Source organism: Sceloporus occidentalis, unplaced genomic scaffold, assembly GCF_023333645.1.
Source record: "Sceloporus occidentalis isolate IW3139 unplaced genomic scaffold, rSceOcc1.0.p SCAF_5, whole genome shotgun sequence".
NCBI lineage: Eukaryota > Metazoa > Chordata > Lepidosauria > Squamata > Phrynosomatidae > Sceloporus > Sceloporus occidentalis.
The window spans coordinates 402,635-419,493 of NW_028316985.1; the positions used below are offsets into that span (position 1 = coordinate 402,635).

A 16,859-nucleotide genomic window follows, 5' to 3' on the forward strand; every position below is an offset into this window, starting at 1 on the left:
GAGACATTTGTTCACATTGTTCTCCCCTGTGTGCCATAAGGAAACAAGGGAAGATCCATAGTCTTTGTTCTGGGCTGCTGGGAGTTGCAGTCCAACCTCTGATTCCCTCCTGTGTGCAACTGGGGGAGTGTTGTGGTTCAACCACAAACCATGTGAATTTGGGCCTTCTCAGTGTCTCTTCTGTCCTCCTCCTCAGGAGCCAGCTGAGTCCTGCCGGCGAAACCTCTGCGCAAATTGGGACCCCAGGGTCATCCCTTGATGGCCCCCAGCCCCAGGCCATCCGCCATGCCTTGGCTGGTGAAGCTCTACCTCTTGGGCCTCGTCCTATCCATCTTCTCGGCTCTCTTTGGCCTGGTGGACTTTCTGGGCGACCTGATGCCCCTCCAGAGCCTGGATCCCTGCCTCTCTGGCCACTGGACGGGGTCCGAAGATGGCCAAAGCCCCAGAGTCCTGGGGGGAGATGTCAGGACCAACAAAGCCGCCGGCTCCTTCCCATAAGCCTCTGCAGGACATGCTTGGCTAGCTGTGCCAAATGGATCTGCCATGTGTAAATGTGTGTTTGTGCATGGGTGAAACTGACCATCCTTGCTCCCCAGTGGATGATGGGGCAGGCAGTAGGACTCTTCTGAAACTTCGGCAAAACTTCCCTGTTGCAGCTTGAGATGTGGCTCTGTTGGATTCATTGTGTCTCAGAGATGGATCGGGACGGCGCTCACCTTGTGGACCCTGGAAACTTTGGACCTGGGTCCTTTTTTAGTAGCAAGTGAGACTTCTGGGTGCCACTGATTTTCCACTGCTGGACCAGTGATGTGAAAAAACAGTTCTGGGTTCTTCTTGCTTTCTTTTTTGGCTGCAGTGATAGCTAGTACAACCTCCGTCCTCTCGGCTAAGCCTCTTGGCTGCATCTGCTGTTGGTCTGCATGTGAAAACTGAGTCAAGAGTGTAAGCAAATTGGCCTGGCACCCTGGGGAAAGGTTCTGGCCAGCACCACTGCCCCCAAACCCACCCTGGGTTCAGATGGGGTGTGGGGGGGGAGCCCCTCTGCCATAGTTAGACCCCCTCCTTTCCACCCACTGCCCCCTCGAGTTCCCTGCACTGCAGAAGAGAAGCCCAGAAAGGGGCATCACGGGACCCCAAACCTCAACGTCCCTCCAGCAAACTCCTGGGCTCCCTTAATAAATGAACAGCAGGGGTTGGAACTGCACAGCCCTCCAAGTGTTGTGGGGCTGTGTTTCCCATTGGAGGTGGTCAGCATAGTCCTTGGTGAGAGAATGCTGGGAGGTGGAGTCCCAACAATATATGGAGAACTGCATGATTCCCACCTCTGGTTCGCAGACACAAGGGTTACCCCCTGTTTTGGGGGTGATGGAAATGAACTCTGACTGTGCCCCTCCCTGAGAGTAGGAATTGGCTCCTTTGGCCCCAAATATTGCCCCCTCCCTTGTCCCAGGACCGGAAGGGGCTTGGCAGGGACAGGGATAGATTGGAACCTGGATGCCTTTATGTTTTTCTTATGGCTTTGTTGCTGAGTTTGCTGAGGGGAGGTGGCAAAGACAGGCCCAAAACGGGGTGCTGTTTGGTTCCAAAGCAAAGATGGGAGTTGTGTCCCCCTCCAGATGTGAATGGACTGCATCCCCCAGCAGCCTTATACCCAGCCTAGCCAAGGGTGACTAATGCTATGTGTTGCAGTCCATCAACATCTGGCATGATGGCCACCCTGACCTAGAGGCCAGGCCAGAGCGAACGCAGTCTGGTGCCCATCATTGCCAAATGGCCTGATGCCCTCAGTCCTTGTATTTCCGCTCCTTCTCTGCATTGATGGAAAACTTCGTAAGGAAAAGTTTCAAGGCTACTTTACCATCTTCTTTTGTGAGTGTTGCCTTTGAAAGCGGCAGTGGAGATGATGCAGCCCTTCAGATGTTGCAGGACTGCAAGTCCCAGCCAGCATTGCCCATGGCTAAGAATGCTGGGCATTGCAGTCCAGCAGTGGAGGGCTTTCCTGGTTGCAGCTGTCTTGGGAAAGGGACGGTTGTGCCACCAATGTGATCTCTCTCCCCCTCTGGAGTGCACCATGGGATCTGCAGTAGAAACCAATGCCTTTCTAGTCTGGATCTCTGAATAAGGGTGCCTTTGTGAGTTTGAAGTTTTCTATGGGTCCCAGGTTCCTCCTGGCCTGTGTGTATGTATGAATGTATTTATGTTTGTAGTCTGTACTCCTCAGTGCCTTTTCCCATCCTAAGAAAAGAGGGGAGCTTCTCCTCTTGGAAGCCATTGTAATCTTTTAAAATAAACACAAATATCTTTTTCCAAACAACTTTGCAGAAGCATTTATTTGAAGTGCGGAGGAACGTCATGGAGCAACATTTTGGAAGGCTGGGCTGTGCCTCTCCAACAGACCAACTGTGGAACACAGTGACCTGATGTCATCACCGCAAAGGAGGACAAGGCACCACAAAATGTAGGACATTCTAGGAAAATGTAGGCCATTGCAAAATAAAAACTGAAAACACACATATAAATGTAAATCCATGCTTCTTAGGTATGCTCTAAATGGAGGACATTTTGAAATTCCCCCTGGACAGAAGATTGAAATGGACATGTCCTGGAAAACGGGGGTGTCTGGTCACCTTGGACAAGGCCCTGCAAAATGTAGGACATTCAAGAAAAATGTGGGATGTGACCAAATGAAAGGCAAAACGACTCATAGAAATAGAAATGCATGCTTCTGGGTCATGCCCCACATGGAGGCCATTTTGGACATCCCTCCTGGACAGAAGGCTGGGATGTAGGACCCATCCTGGAAAAGAGGGATGCCTGGTCCCTCTGCCACCAGGCAGCAGCTGCCCCTCCACTGCCACCTTGGACTCAGTGTGACATCATCACAGCCCCAGCAGCTAGCCCCGCCTCCATGGCAATGTCATTGTGATGCGTGCTGCAGCTTCACCTGCTGGGCTTTTCCGGCTCCATTCAGCACTGCCCCCTGCTGGCTGTCCAGAGAGGGCCATGACTGGAGGTGGACTGGACAGGCCATAGCAGTGTCCCCCGCAAGGCATGCTCAGCCCCTCGAGCCATGCACCCACGCACCCCCATGGCTAAAGGCAACAAGTTAAACAACAGGGAGCTTGGCTTGGAAGAAGGGCTGCTCTGCCAGTTGGTCCACTCCCCGGACTACAACATTTTCCCCCGGTCAGCCGTCTTTGAGAGCAACTTCATCCAGGTACAGAAGGGGCACTTTGTTTCCCAGGGGGTCAGGGACTGGTGCCGTGTCTGAGGACCTTTTTGGCAACCGCTCCCAGTTTATGGAACAGTCTGCCGGAGGAGATCCATTAGATTACCACCTTAGACAGCTTTTAAACATCTGTTTGGACCCATACAGACAGGCCAAAATTAAGCTGTTTCAGGTCACTTTGGAGGTATGCTGCTTAAATGACACATGCATCTTAAGAGGCCAGAAGCTGCACCAAAGCTGTGCTCCAGTCCTTAGGACTGGATTATGGCTTTGGTGTGACTTCCAGCCTTTTAGGACACATGCATCATTTAAATAGCACTCCTCCAAAGAGACCCGAAGCAGCTTTATTTGTTAATTTTTCATTTTAAGGTATGTTTTAAATAATGAATTGTTTAATTGTATTTTAAGGGGGGTGGGATTTTGGGATATGGGTCTGTATTGTTTTAATGTGTAAGGTTGTGTTGCACAGAGAGGCGGGATATTAATATTAATATTACTCTTAATAATAATGTTGGCTGCAGGCGCTTCCTCCGTTCTTGAAATCTTTCCAGGACACAAGCTGCAAAAAACATTTATGCGCACTTTGAAATTGCTCTGGCTTCTTATTCGGGCAAAGATGGTTCAAAAACCATGCAACGTTGGAGGCAATGCCTCTGGCTCGCCTGGGATGTTGTTGAGAGCTTGTCTGTGCAAAAGACAAAAGGCTCACGCTCACAATCACACTTTAAAAAAGAGAGACAAGGAGCACGATCAAAAGTAGTCAAATTTCTGTTCTCTGCATCCACAAAATAGGGCCCCTCCACACTACACAATTGTAGTATTTCCGTTACACTATAACTCCCATAACTCCATCCTTTGGACTCCCAGGATTTGTTGTTTGGCTCTTGAGCGGAGGATGCTAAATATCTTTCCCTAAACTATACATCCCAGGATCCCATAGGATGCAGCCATGGCTATTAAAATGGAATCATAGCATTAGTGAGATGTGGTGTGGAAGACAGGGAAAGAATTGAATGTCCAGATATAGGATGGGAGATACCTGGCTTAACAAGACCACATGTGAAAGGGATCTAGGAGTCCAAGTAGACCACAAGTTGAACATGAGTCAACAGTGCGACGCGGCAGCTAACAAGGCCAATGCGATTTTAGGTTGCATTAATAGAAGTCTAGTGTCTAGATCAAAGGAAATAATAGTGCCACTGTATTCTGCTCTGTTCAGGCCCCACCTGGAATATAGTGTCCAGTTCTGGGCAAAACAATTTAACAAGGATGTTGAGGAACTGGAATCATGTCCAGAGGAGGGAGACCAAAATGGTGGAAGGTCTGGAAACCATGAAGCCCTATGAGGAGAGACTGAGGGAGCTGGGGATGTTTAGCCTGGAGAAGAGAAGGTTAAGAGGTGATCTGAGAGCCCTGTTTAAGTATTGGAAGGGAGGTCAAGGGATGGTGATGTAGTGGTTAATCGCTGGTCCTGAAGCCACAACGTTGTAAGGTCGATCCTAGAAGAGGGCTCCAAGGTTGACTCAGCCTTCCATCCTCTTGCATTTTGGCAAAATGAATACCCAGCTTGATAATAATAATAATAATAATAATAATAATAATAATAATAATAATTTGTTTTATTTATATACCGCTATTCCAAAGATCATAGCGGTGAACAGCAAGTAAGCTAATTAGCAAGTAAGCTAATTTGCCCCCAACAATCTGGGTACTCATTTTAGCTCCCTCCTCGGAAGGATGCAAGCCTGAGTCAAGCTTGGGCCCTTTTGCTGGTCTTGAACTCGCAACCTCGTGGTTTTGAGTGAATGGCTGCAGTACAGGCATTTAACCACTGCGCCACCAGGGCTCCAACCCCCTTCTGCCATGCAGGAACTCTCCATCAAAGCATCCCCTGTGACAGATGGCATCCAGATTCAAAAAAGTAGGGGCAGCCATCTTATAAATGCTGGTGTTGTGTCAGTATAAGCCACATTGTGTATCTTCTGAGGTTCAGCCTCTCTTTCCTGCCACATCCATCGGCTATTTCCAGCTCCTTCTCCTTTTGTGAAGGCAAAGCCTTTCTGCTTGTGGGTGGTGTGTGCAAATGCAGTGGCACTATGTGGCCCAGACCTGTAACTGGCCTGCCCTTGGCATGGTGGGTGGGGGACCTGTTTCCCAACAGGTGACAAAGAAGGGGAAATGGGTGGACATCACCAACATGCCCACCATCGTGACCATGGGAGTGACCTCCTCGGACCCCTGCCTCCCGCTTCCCAATGTCCTGCTGATGGCCAAGCGCCGGCGGCCGTCTTCAAGGGGCCACAGTGAGACCTCTAAGCGGCCGGTCCTCGAGTTGACCAGGTAAGTGGGCAGTTGGCCTGGGTGGGTCGGTGGGTGGGGGGTTGGTGGGTGGGCAGCTCCAGCCTGGGATCTTGGTCCAGAGCTGTGCAACTTGCCTGGGGCGATCCACGGGGAATCCTGGTTCCTTCCCCACAAGAAGGACACCTAAAATATTTCTGGAGGAACTCTAAGAGGACGAAGGTCACCTACAGCAGGAATGCTGGGTGTCTTGGATGTGCACCTCATGGGGTGCTGGGGTCAGCTGTGGCTTTGCCTTTGGTGGGGCAGCCTCCACTTCTTCCTTTCTAAGTAGAGTATGTGCCCCAAAAAGTCATGAGGAGCCTTTGACTGTCGGCTGCACCCCAACTCTTTTCTCGCTTCCCAAGGATGCTGCCCCTCCGGTACGTCCGCCTCTCCGTCCACGATGCCAGGCAGCGTATTTTGCGCATCCAGACAGTGACCCGGAAGGTGTACTACCTGCAGCTGCACCAGGACCACCCCAGGGCCGTCTTTGCCCTCTGGAGCCGGCTGGCGGACATCCTCCAGAAAGGCCTCTCCATCACCACCAAGGACCCCGCCATTCGCATCCGGCACAGCCTGGTCCCCAGTGGTAGCCCTTCCAGCAGCAGCTCTTCTGCAGAGGTATATGGACCCCAAGGCCTGGGCCTCTTTCCTGCCCCCTTGCCATACGCCAAGTCCAGCCCCTCCATGCAAGGTTACCGAAGGGGTATTTCCATACTGCCGGCTAATCCAGACTACAGTGTTAATCTGGGGACGGGGATGGCTTCAGGTGGGCTGCCTTATGGCAGGACTATGGTCAAGGCCTATGAATGACAGCATTTCAAATATTAAAGTAGCTGCAATTAAAACAATGTTAAAGCACATCAAGGAGAAACAGAAAGTCAAAGTACTCTCATGCAAATGCAGGCATCCCTGCTTCCCATTAAAGCCCCTTCTTCCATTGCTGGGTCTCTTCCAAACATCTGCACAAATAAATGGCTGATTGAACAAAGCATTAAATGTAAACCTTAAAAACTCTTCCAGAGCATTGCACAAATTTGGAGGAGTTGAGTGCTGCTCACACTGAACAAACAGCAGCCACCCAAAACCCAACAAAATATGGCTTTTTGCAACCAAAGCCTTGGGCCTCCTCATGCTTTTAATCCCAAACCGTATGCGCGACGTGGCTTTGAACTGGCTCATTTTGTTATTTTATTAAAAATATTAACGTTCCTTGCCTTTTACGGAGAGATCTCCAGACTTGTCTGACAAAGTCGACATGGTTTTAAACCATGTCGAACTGAAGACAGTGTTAAGAAATCAAGGAGGCTAAGAACATATTGAACGGTTTAAAGGGAGTCAAAACTGTTCGATATGTTTTTAGCTCACTTGATTTATTATTGCTGCCTTAAACTCAACGTTGGTTTAACTAATCTTTATTTTGTTTGCCAGCCAGGTCTGCAGATCTCACCAAGAAAAGCAAGAATAGGAATAGTTTTATAAAACAATAAGGTGTGCCAGCATATACTGTAAATCAAAAAGCCATTCTCTCCAGACTGAAATCCATGTGTAAGAACAGTTGCTTTGGCCTGCAAAAGTTAGAGGTGATGGTTCATTGATAAGGGATGGATGGATGGATGGATGGATGGATGAATGGGAGCTGATTGATGGGTTATCGATGATAGCAGTATATGCACCCAGTTGGATGCCTGATCCCGAAGGGAGGACCTTTGGGTCATTTTGGAGGGCAACCCTCCGGATCAAATGGCACGTGCTGATGGCTGCCATCTCTTCCTCCTGCAGCACACTGAGACCCAGAGCGTGATGAAGAGAGTCAGCAGGAAGATGTCGGGCATCCTCTCCCAAATTTCGGGGAAGCCGCCCAAGAAAGAGGAAAAGCAGAGGAGGTATGTGGGCACCTAGCAGTGGGGCTATGCCAGCAAAAGGTGGCACTGTGTTGGTGCCATTAGACTAAAGTGACCCAATGTCTGCTGGCTCTCCTTCGTGTATTGCCATGACGAAAACAAACCAAAACTAAGCCCAAACAGAGGTGCCGGCGTTCAGCACTGCCTGAGGTGCCTGACCTCAAGAGGAGCTCACACACAGCAGAGTGCAGAAGCACAACCCAGTATGCAGTACTGCAGTATTTGGCAACACAGTTGGCTTCTTCCAAAGTCCTCGGAGGCTTTTATCTTCCTGTTGCAACATGTGCAATATATACAACAAAAGCTCTGATGTCTGTCAACATACACTTGTCTGCTATATTTACAATCCAAATGCTCCAAACTCGCCAAACTAACCCACCAGCTCTGGGTTTCAGAGTCCTTGTATACATCACTAACAACTAAGGGTTGACACCTGGTGTTCCTCGCCATTTACAGCCGTATAAAGGGACATTTTACCCAACAATGTCCTCCTTTTCCAGAACATGCCTTCCATCTCAACCCTCTGCCCAGGAGGAATTACAAAGTGTCCTCCATTCAAGGTGACCAGATGCCCTCCTTGTCCAGGGCCTGTCCTACATTTCAGCCTTCTGCCCAGGAGGAATTGCAAAATGGCCTCCCTTTTGAGCATGATTAAGAAGCCCATTGAGTAGCCTCACATTCATGCATTCTCTTGGCAGCCTGCCCTCCCTGCAAAGAGGGGGATAGGCCAGATTCTGCTAAAGTTCCTAGTACTGTAGAAGCAAGAGGTGAGACTTGCACCCAGAGCCCAAGGCACCTTTGTTTCTCAGAGGGAATAAGGACAGCAAACATGGAGTTAGGCTGCAAATGCTGAAAGGGCCCTTTCCCTTCATTTCAGCACAATGGGCAAAAGCCAGGAATAGTTTAAACGTGGAGTTTGTCAAAGGCTTTTTGCTAGTATAGTACAACTTTAAGCCTTTGTCTTGCACAGAGTTCTACAAGAATCTTGCAAGTCAACAAGGTTGAGTACATAATAATAATAATAATAATAATAATAATAATAGGGGAGTGTGGCATAGTGGTTTGAGCATTGGACTGTGACTCTGGAGACCAGGGGTCAATTCCCAGTTTGGCCATTAAAACCACTGGGAGACCTTGGGCAATAGGTCACACTCTCTCAGCCTCAGAGGAAGGCAATGGCAACCCTCCTCTGAACAAACCTTGCCCAAGAAAACCCCAAGATAGGTTTGTCTTAGGGTTGCTATAAGTCAGAAATTACTTGAAAGCACACAACACACTAAAATACAGTATATGTACTATTAGTAGTAGTAGTATTACTAGAGTCTCTTACCCACCTCTCCCCACGGATCAAGGCAAAGGACAACAGGAATTAACAACCTCTAAACAATATAGCTGTAAATAAACCATCAGAAATGAATTTATATTTATATGAGTGCTTTTAGCTTTTGTTAATTATTATTATTATTATTATTAATAAGCTTTATTTATAAAGCGCTGTAAATTTACACAGCGCTGTACATGCCATCAATTAAAATAGACAAAACAAACCTGCCTATGGCAGTACATTCTGCAAAACAATGAAACATGGCGCATATTAGGACATCTTAACATTCAAACAATAAAATATAGCTGACAAGAAATTAAAATAACATTGGATAACTATTTGGTGATTATTGGCTAACGCTGTACATTTTCCTTGGATGTCCTACATTCTGAGGTACTTGTCCTCCTTTGTGGCATCTGGTCACTTGCGCCCGGCTCTGGCCCCACTGTCCAGTTGCAAAAGATGCCAGGACTATCATTGCAAAGGACTTCCAGCTCTTGGGTGCCTGGGATGCCAGGATCTACTCTCTGTAAATCTCTATATGTATATAGTATGCAACAGAGCCAAGAGTGGGTTGGGTTTTGGACCGGGACTCCAGGAGACCAGAGTTCAAATCCCCCACCAGCCATGGAAACCCATTGGGCAAGTCTCTCTGAAGGAATCTGGTCAGGACAACCCTAGGAGAGAGCCGCCACATTGGAGCTAACATGTTGCAGTGGTTTGGACGCTGGATGACAACTCTGGAGACCAGGGTTCGAATCCTCACATACTCTCTGAGAGTCGCTTACTCTCAGCCTCTGAGGAAGGCAAAGGCAATCTTGCCAAGAAAGCTCTGGGTTGCCATAACCTGAAAACGACTTGAAGGCGCCCAGCAACAACTCAACCCACACAACCGCTATTGAAACCCCATCAGGGATGCCTTTGCTGGCCAACTGAAATGCACAATATATGTGTTGCAAGCGTTCAAAGCTCCACTGGCTTCTTCCGCATCAGGCAAGAGGTTACAAACCAAACCACCTGGAGATGTTAGTCAGATGCCTGCATGCTTTCTGTATTGTGAGAGATCTTCCGTTGAGTTTTGGGAAAATGGGTCCATTTGGCTTTTTGTGATGTCCAGCAAGAGATGTGCCACCATAGATCTCCGCACTTATAAATCAGCACATCTTCCTGGGTTCAGATCTTGACCCTGGCTGGAGGGCCATCTGTCAATGGGGATGCTTTGATTGAGATTTCCTGCATGGCAGAATGGGGTTGGACTGGGTGGTCCTTTTGGGGGTCTCTTCCAACTCTATGATTCTATGATTCCTTATATTTCCTTCCTTCCTTCCCCAACAGAAGAGTCTCCTTCCAGACAGAGGAGGAGGAGGAGGAGGGAACGTCCAACCTTTCCCTTGACCTGAGTGGTAAGCAACTTCTCTGCCGCCAACCCACCTTTATGGCAACCGTTATTGACCTCCAAGGACCAAGAGGAGCCAATGCTGGTTTCTCTGTGGCAAAAAACCAACGCTTTCCATTAAAGCCTTTGGGGACCCATTGCACCCCAACTGCAGCCCTTCCGAAGCGTCCATGTGCCTCGTTTTAAACAGATGCCGCTTTGGGCTTAATAGGTCCTGTTCAGGTGTTTGTGGTTTAACCTGGAAGTGATTTAAATGGTTTATAGTACATGCTAAGAACCCATGATAAAGGGTTGGATATTTCCCCTGGCCTCCAGCACCCCCTAAAATCACGCCAAAAAGGCCCCTCGCCAGTCTGTCTATGGGGAGACTAAGCAGGGAAGGGTCAGTGCTGAAGTGGACGCTGTGTCGGCCAAAGGACTTGGGTTCAAATCCCTCCTTTTCCTGTTAGAAGTTACTTTTCATACAGTGGAGGGTCAGGAAGGGACTTGGGGAGCGGCTCTCCATCAAGGTAGATGCTGCTGAGCTTTGGCAAATGGTGATGGGTTCACTCTTGGAAGAAGGGCCAGAAAGATTGATTGATTGATTAGAGGAAATGACTGGGCTTCCCTGGTGATCACTTGCAGCATGGATATCCATCATTAGGGGGAGACAAATCCCAGCTGAAGAAGGCCATCTCTTCCTCCCAAGTTCCATAAAGCAAAGGATGCTGCATCAGGGTTCATGGAAAGAGCAATTCATAGCTAATTCATAGCAACTCAGCCAGAGGGTCTTCTGGAAGCACAAAAGGGAATTGTCGCTGGTCCTTGCAAAGGCTTCAGGAATTCCTCTTCCAGCTTTGCAGCTGCAACCCGGCAAGAACGATTGATCTGCGTTAATTAACAAGAGATGACTATGGCCATGCCACACTCGTCGCTTGTTAATTAACACAGATCAATGGTTCTTGCTGGGCTGCAGCTGCAAAGATGCTTAAAGAGTTTTGGTACAGAAGTTACTTTGCATTATTTTAGAACAGAAAAGAAAATTTAAGCCAGGAAACGAAAGGTAGGAGTTTGTTTGTTTGTTTGCTTGTTTATATCCCTCTCTTTTCCCAGGACTGGGACTCACGTTTATCACACGAAGGAGAGTTTATCCCGTGAATATCCTGGGAAAATAGCCTAATTACATGTAACGATTCCACACAACGTCACACAAAACCCACCATTAAAGTGGTCACAAAGAAACATTAATGTGCACCTTTTTACTTTGGGGGTTTCAGCAAAAATGCATTTCTGATATCACTTTGTTTGCGCAATTGCGTGTGATAATCATTTGCGCAATTACTTGCCATTTCCGCTTTATTTGCAGGATGCTTTTTATATGCACTTTAATCTCTCTTTAATGCCGAAATCAGCCCCGGTGTGATAAACTCCATAGAGATAGCTAGAGGACATAAAAAGCAGAGGATAAAGAAAGCGTGTTCATATATCGGTGATTAAAGTGGATATTAAAAATATGGGTGTCATAATTAATTGCTAATGTATCCAAACTGGGGTTAGCTTAGGCATTTAAAAACCTTATCACAGCAAGAGGAAGCTTAGGTGCAAATGTTGAACTATGTGTGATTGTTGTTGTTTGTGTTTTGTTTTGTTGTACAATGCTAATGTAATGTTAAGAGATGTTGTATGGATGGTTAAGAGCGTTATCTGTTTTTTAACATTATATATGTGTGTGTGTATGTGTGTGTGTGTGTGTATATATATGTATGTATATATATATAAGATGTATGTATGTATATATGTATATGTGTATGTATATATATACACACACACATACATCTTTTAGATACAGCGCTATGTACATTTACAGCGCTATAAAAATAAACGAGGAGAAGAAGAAGGATTTACTTTTTTCTGTACCAAAGTATCATCTTTATGGAAGCGCTTATATATCATGAGATCTCTGGGGAGATTGCAATACAATCAGCGCATGCAATTAATAGCAACATGTATTTATAGCCCGCTCTTCAGCCAAGGCTGACAATTTGTTAATGAGACCATTTAAAATGTGAAACAAGAGAAACAATTCAGTCCACTTTAGAAAAGCATTTTAAACAGTGGAATAACTGAAGGAGGTGAATGATATAAAAAGTTTTGCAAGTCCCAGATCCTGTCTGTGTCCAAAAACCATAACTCCCAGAACCCTCCAGATTTCCCGCCTGGTCTTCTGTGTCCAGACTGGACAATTGCAATGCTTGGGTCCCACTTTTTGACTACGAAATCTTGGGATGCATAGTTTGGAGAGAGCAAATGCTGCGGTTTGGGTGCAGAATCCCCCTTTTCCTCTGTAACACACATCTGGGTCTGTTTCTCCGCTTTTTCTTTCCGTGCAGATTTTAAATAGTGTATTAAATGCATTTTAAACCATTTTGACCTTTTAAGCAGAACTGTTATTTGTCTTTTAACTTCCGTAAAAAAATCTATTTTGTTTTTAAAGCTAAGCTTCTCTCTTGACATTTTGCAAATGCCTTGGATCCCATCCCTGGAAAGGCAGGGTAGATATTGAATGAATAAATAAAGCAAATACATGTTCCTTCAGCTCCTGCCCTGAGTAAGCTTTGCAATGAGAGCGAGCGGGATGAGTAACGCCGTTCTTTTCTGGGAAGGAAGAGCGTGTGCTTTGGGTCCAAGTTACTCCTTGCAAGTAGAACGACTGAAAGGTTGGCAGCCGGCAAGGTTTCCGTCCTACTTTGCAGGGATCTAGAGCCGGCCCTCCACTTTGGTGGCTTTGACTTTTGCGGATTTGGTTATTTGCAGATTTGATCAATATGTCCTCAATAGGTCCTCTCTAGGAATCTCTAGGTCCTCCAGCGCAACTCTGCCAGAAGTTGACCATAGAGTTGTGCTGCAGAACCTAGAAATCCCTAGAGAAAACACTCTGTAGGCATTTGTAGGTCCTCCAGCGTTATTCAATGATCAACATCTGGCAAATATTGACCATAGAGTTGCTAAGTATCTATCTATCTATCTATGACCTTTTTGGGCAGAAAATGTACAAAACAACTGCATGAAAATTTTGTGATGAATCAGTCCCAAAGTGCTGGTCCAAGAATCCTCCGGTCAAGATTTCTCATGGCTTTTGACCAGTTGTTAAAGTTGTTTTGGAGTCTTCCTTCCTTGTGTCCTGCCTGGCCTGACCCACTTGTGCCCACTGTCTTCTGCCCACAGTCCTCTTCTATGACATGCCTGCGCCGCTGGTGTGCGCCCGGTGCAAGGGGCGCCTGCCGAAAAGGCCCCCGAGAAGAGGCAGCAGCGATTCGGCGGCCACCAACTCGGACCTTGACCTCCTGCCCTGGATGGACGGCCAGAGCTACGGCCTTTGGCAGCAAGAGACCCCTTCCTGGCTGCAGCCCAACTGCCGCCTCAGCAGCCTGGCTGCAGCCGGGTGCAAGTAGCGTCCAGCCATGTAGTGTCTCCCTCGCACCCGTGCCCACGAGAGAGTGAGTAGTATGTAGGCGTAGCTCCTGTCAAAAGTTATGTATGACTGTTTGATGCCTGTCAAAGAATGATTTATGATCTGTCAAAATGGATTGATTGATGGCCTGTCAAACTGATGGGCATGTCCCTCCCTGGAAATACTAGGGCGGTACATCCTGGCCATGTGACCCACCCCAAACAATAGGGGGGTGGTTTGACCCACTCCCGCTGATCCTGGGTCTTCCCATTAGCCCCCTTGAGGCCATGTGACCGCTCTAAGACCATCCCTCATCCCTCTCTGATCAATGGCTGCCGATTCTGGGCCTCCTCTGAACCACGCATCCCAAACTGCCCGGCCGTGCTAGATTCTCCATGTTTTCCAATTGGCCCTTGAGGTTGCATGCCCCTGACCAACGGTTTGGTCCCCATGAGAATCATGTGTTCTGCGCCGGCCAACTGGAAGGCTGGCTGCAGAGAGCTCTGTTCCATAGCGAGAAGCTGCCACTTTATGCATGCCCAGACGCATTCTGCGGAAGCAACATGGAGGCGCCGAACGTCCCGCAGCGTTTTGTGGGTTCTTCTATTACAAGGAGAATAAAACCCACCAAGATAACATCCTGGCCAAGTTATAACGGGCCTATGGGCTTTCCTAATCCTCCCATACCATTGAATGTTCGACCTAAAAAGGGATGTAAAGAAAAGACTCCCAGCAGTATGGATTTCATTGACGAGGCGTCAGATATCGAGTGTGATGGCGGTTGCAATTTAAAAGCCGTTCCCTAGAAGAGGACGCTCCACAGAGCCCAGGTGAATCAGATGGCTCAGGCCTTTTGAAACCGGCCACTCAGATGGAAGGGGCCATGGAAGAGGCGATGGAAGAAGCGATGGAGGAGGAGAAGGAAGAAGCGATGGAAGAGGAGAAGGAAGCAGCGATGGAAGAGGAGAAGGAAGAAGCGATGGAAGAGGCGAAGGAAGTGGCGATGGAAGAGGCGAAGGAAGCAGCGATGGAAGAGGAGATGGAAGAGAAGAAGGAAGAGAAGAAGGAAGAGGCAACGGAAGAGGAGATGGAAGAGGAGACAGAAGAAGCAATGGAAGAGAAGGAAGAGGCAACAGAAGAGGAGATGGAAGAGCCATAGAAGAGCCCATGGAAGTGGCGGCAGAAGAGGTGATGGAAGAAGAGAAGGAGGAAGGGATGGAAGAGGCCATGGAAAAGAGAGATCGTGACCCACCTTAGACCTCACTTGCAGAAGAACCTATGGATGAACGCATGGATACTGATTTAGGCTCCCCACCGGCACAGCCCTTTAAGACTCAGGCTCCAAGCCCAGGACCACCCCCCACTGGCACAGAGACCCCCAAGTCCAGCGGTCCGCCAGTCGGTGGCAAGAGGGAGGCATGCCGGTAGAGTGGCAATTCAAAAGCCAGAACACCTGGCTGAACCGGCCCAGAGAACATCATCATCCGCCTGCAGTGGACATGAATAATTACTTTATGGCTATTACATTCACTATGGAGAGAGATGGCGACAGGCAGAGGAGGCTCCTGATAATAGTGGACCAGGGGATGCGCACAATGCTAATCCCAAGCCACCTGGCTGCCCCTGATGGCCCTTCTCCATTGGCCTGCTCTCTATCTGTCTTATTCCTAGTATAAGAGTTGGGGATTGTGTTACTGCTTATGATAACATGTTATGCTTGATTATTATGCCATGTCCTGTTATTTCAATATATGTAATTTGGTATTGATTGTTGTTCTGCTGCCAGGGAAGTGCCTTTTAAACTATTATGCTATTTTATGCCTCCATTATTATGCTTTTGTTATGCTATGTACTTTGGATTTCGTACTCTGTATTCTTTATATTTATTTCTTTAGTGTCATTACTTTATTGTTGTTGTTTTGCTGTGATGTATTTGATGGGGGATGTGTATTTTGTATTTGATTCCTTTGTTTTGTAATCAGCCTTGATTCTGCAAGGAAAAGGCGGAAATAAATCGTATCATCATCATCATCATCATCATCATCATCATAGTTCAATGGTACATGTATATAATCTAAAAACATGTTAGTGGTTTGGGTATCATTTGGGAGATGAGTGTGTTGTTTTCCCAAAGGAAAATAGGAATATATTAACAATGATTTATTTCTATTCCGCCTTTTCCCAACGAACTCAAAGCGGATTACAATAAGAACATTCAATACAAAGAGTAATCATACAGTAAACATAAGACAGAATACAAACATAACCCTAATCTCTAAAGCAAGGAAAATATATATAAATATATATGTAGAAAAATACAAGGAACAAAATCCACAGATTCCTCCTAATAAATCAAAGTAAGGATAAAGTGTTTCGTATTTCTCTTTGTCTTAGAATGAAGAGCTGGAGGCGGACGATGCTACGATCCAAGGTGGAAAAGAGTGTGCAGCCCATCCCTGTTTCTCCCATTCCCAAAATGTAGATATATTGCTTTCCACCAATAAAGGAATTGTTTGTTTTGCACAGGTGTCTTCATACTGTGAGCCTGTGCCATGCGCGGGCTTCGCTTTCGCCGCTTTCAGCATACGCTGAAGCCGTGAGACAGTCTAGTGAATGGGGCACATGTATTCAACCAGCCCCATAGTGAAAGGACCCCCCCCCCCACATCCCCAGAATAGCACCCCAAATGTCCCCCTTTTTTTGCATCAGATATATTCTCAAAAGGGCAGCTGTCAATCACACAGCCTGGCAGCCAGTGGCCATTTTGGGAAGGTACCCAGGAGCATTCTTTGGAGGCGGCTTGGGAATGCATCCTGGGTTAGAGGGGTTGGGGAGGGGGGATTACCTCCAGAGCCCCATGCAATGCCCACCCCAGTTTTTAGGGTATAGATCAAAGGTGGGGAGGGGTGGCCCATGGCATGGGTGGGCACCAAGAGCATTTTTGTGGCCATCCCCCCCCCCAAAAAAAAAAATCCTGGAAAAAATATTTGCTCCCTTGTGGGTACGGGGGCCAGTTTCCCCAGACTCACCCACCCCCTCTTTAATCTGCTTTAATCCCAGGAGTGTCCTGGGGAGGGGGCTAAAAGGGACCCCAGACCCCTGAAAGTTGCCTGGCGTATAGGGTCCATCCTGCCATCTCCCAGGGCCAGAGGAAGCCCCCCTCTGCCCAATATCTGGCATGAGACCACCCTCCCACTCCCGAGGAGGAGGAAATAGATGCAACTGGGGACCCTCCA

General features: G+C 47.6%; 1 protein-coding gene across 2 annotated transcripts; it reads left to right on the forward strand.

Annotated features, from left to right (window-relative positions):
- The first annotated feature begins 216 nt into the window (after positions 1-216).
- GARIN1A (golgi associated RAB2 interactor 1A) lies at positions 217-16,117 on the forward strand. 2 transcript variants are annotated; one of them, XM_089527304.1, is made up of 8 exons: positions 217-942; positions 2,323-3,217; positions 5,391-5,569; positions 5,935-6,190; positions 7,352-7,455; positions 10,133-10,200; positions 13,398-13,669; positions 16,018-16,117. In XM_089527304.1, the coding sequence occupies exons 2-7, from the start codon at positions 3,071-3,073 to the stop codon at positions 13,622-13,624; spliced, it is 981 nt and encodes a 326-aa protein (XP_089383430.1). In that variant the 5' UTR covers positions 217-942; positions 2,323-3,070; the 3' UTR covers positions 13,625-13,669; positions 16,018-16,117. The 2 variants fall into 2 exon arrangements, with proteins under 2 accessions (XP_089383430.1, XP_089383431.1); XM_089527305.1 differs by having other exon boundaries at positions 217-763.
- The last annotated feature ends 742 nt before the right edge of the window (positions 16,118-16,859 follow it).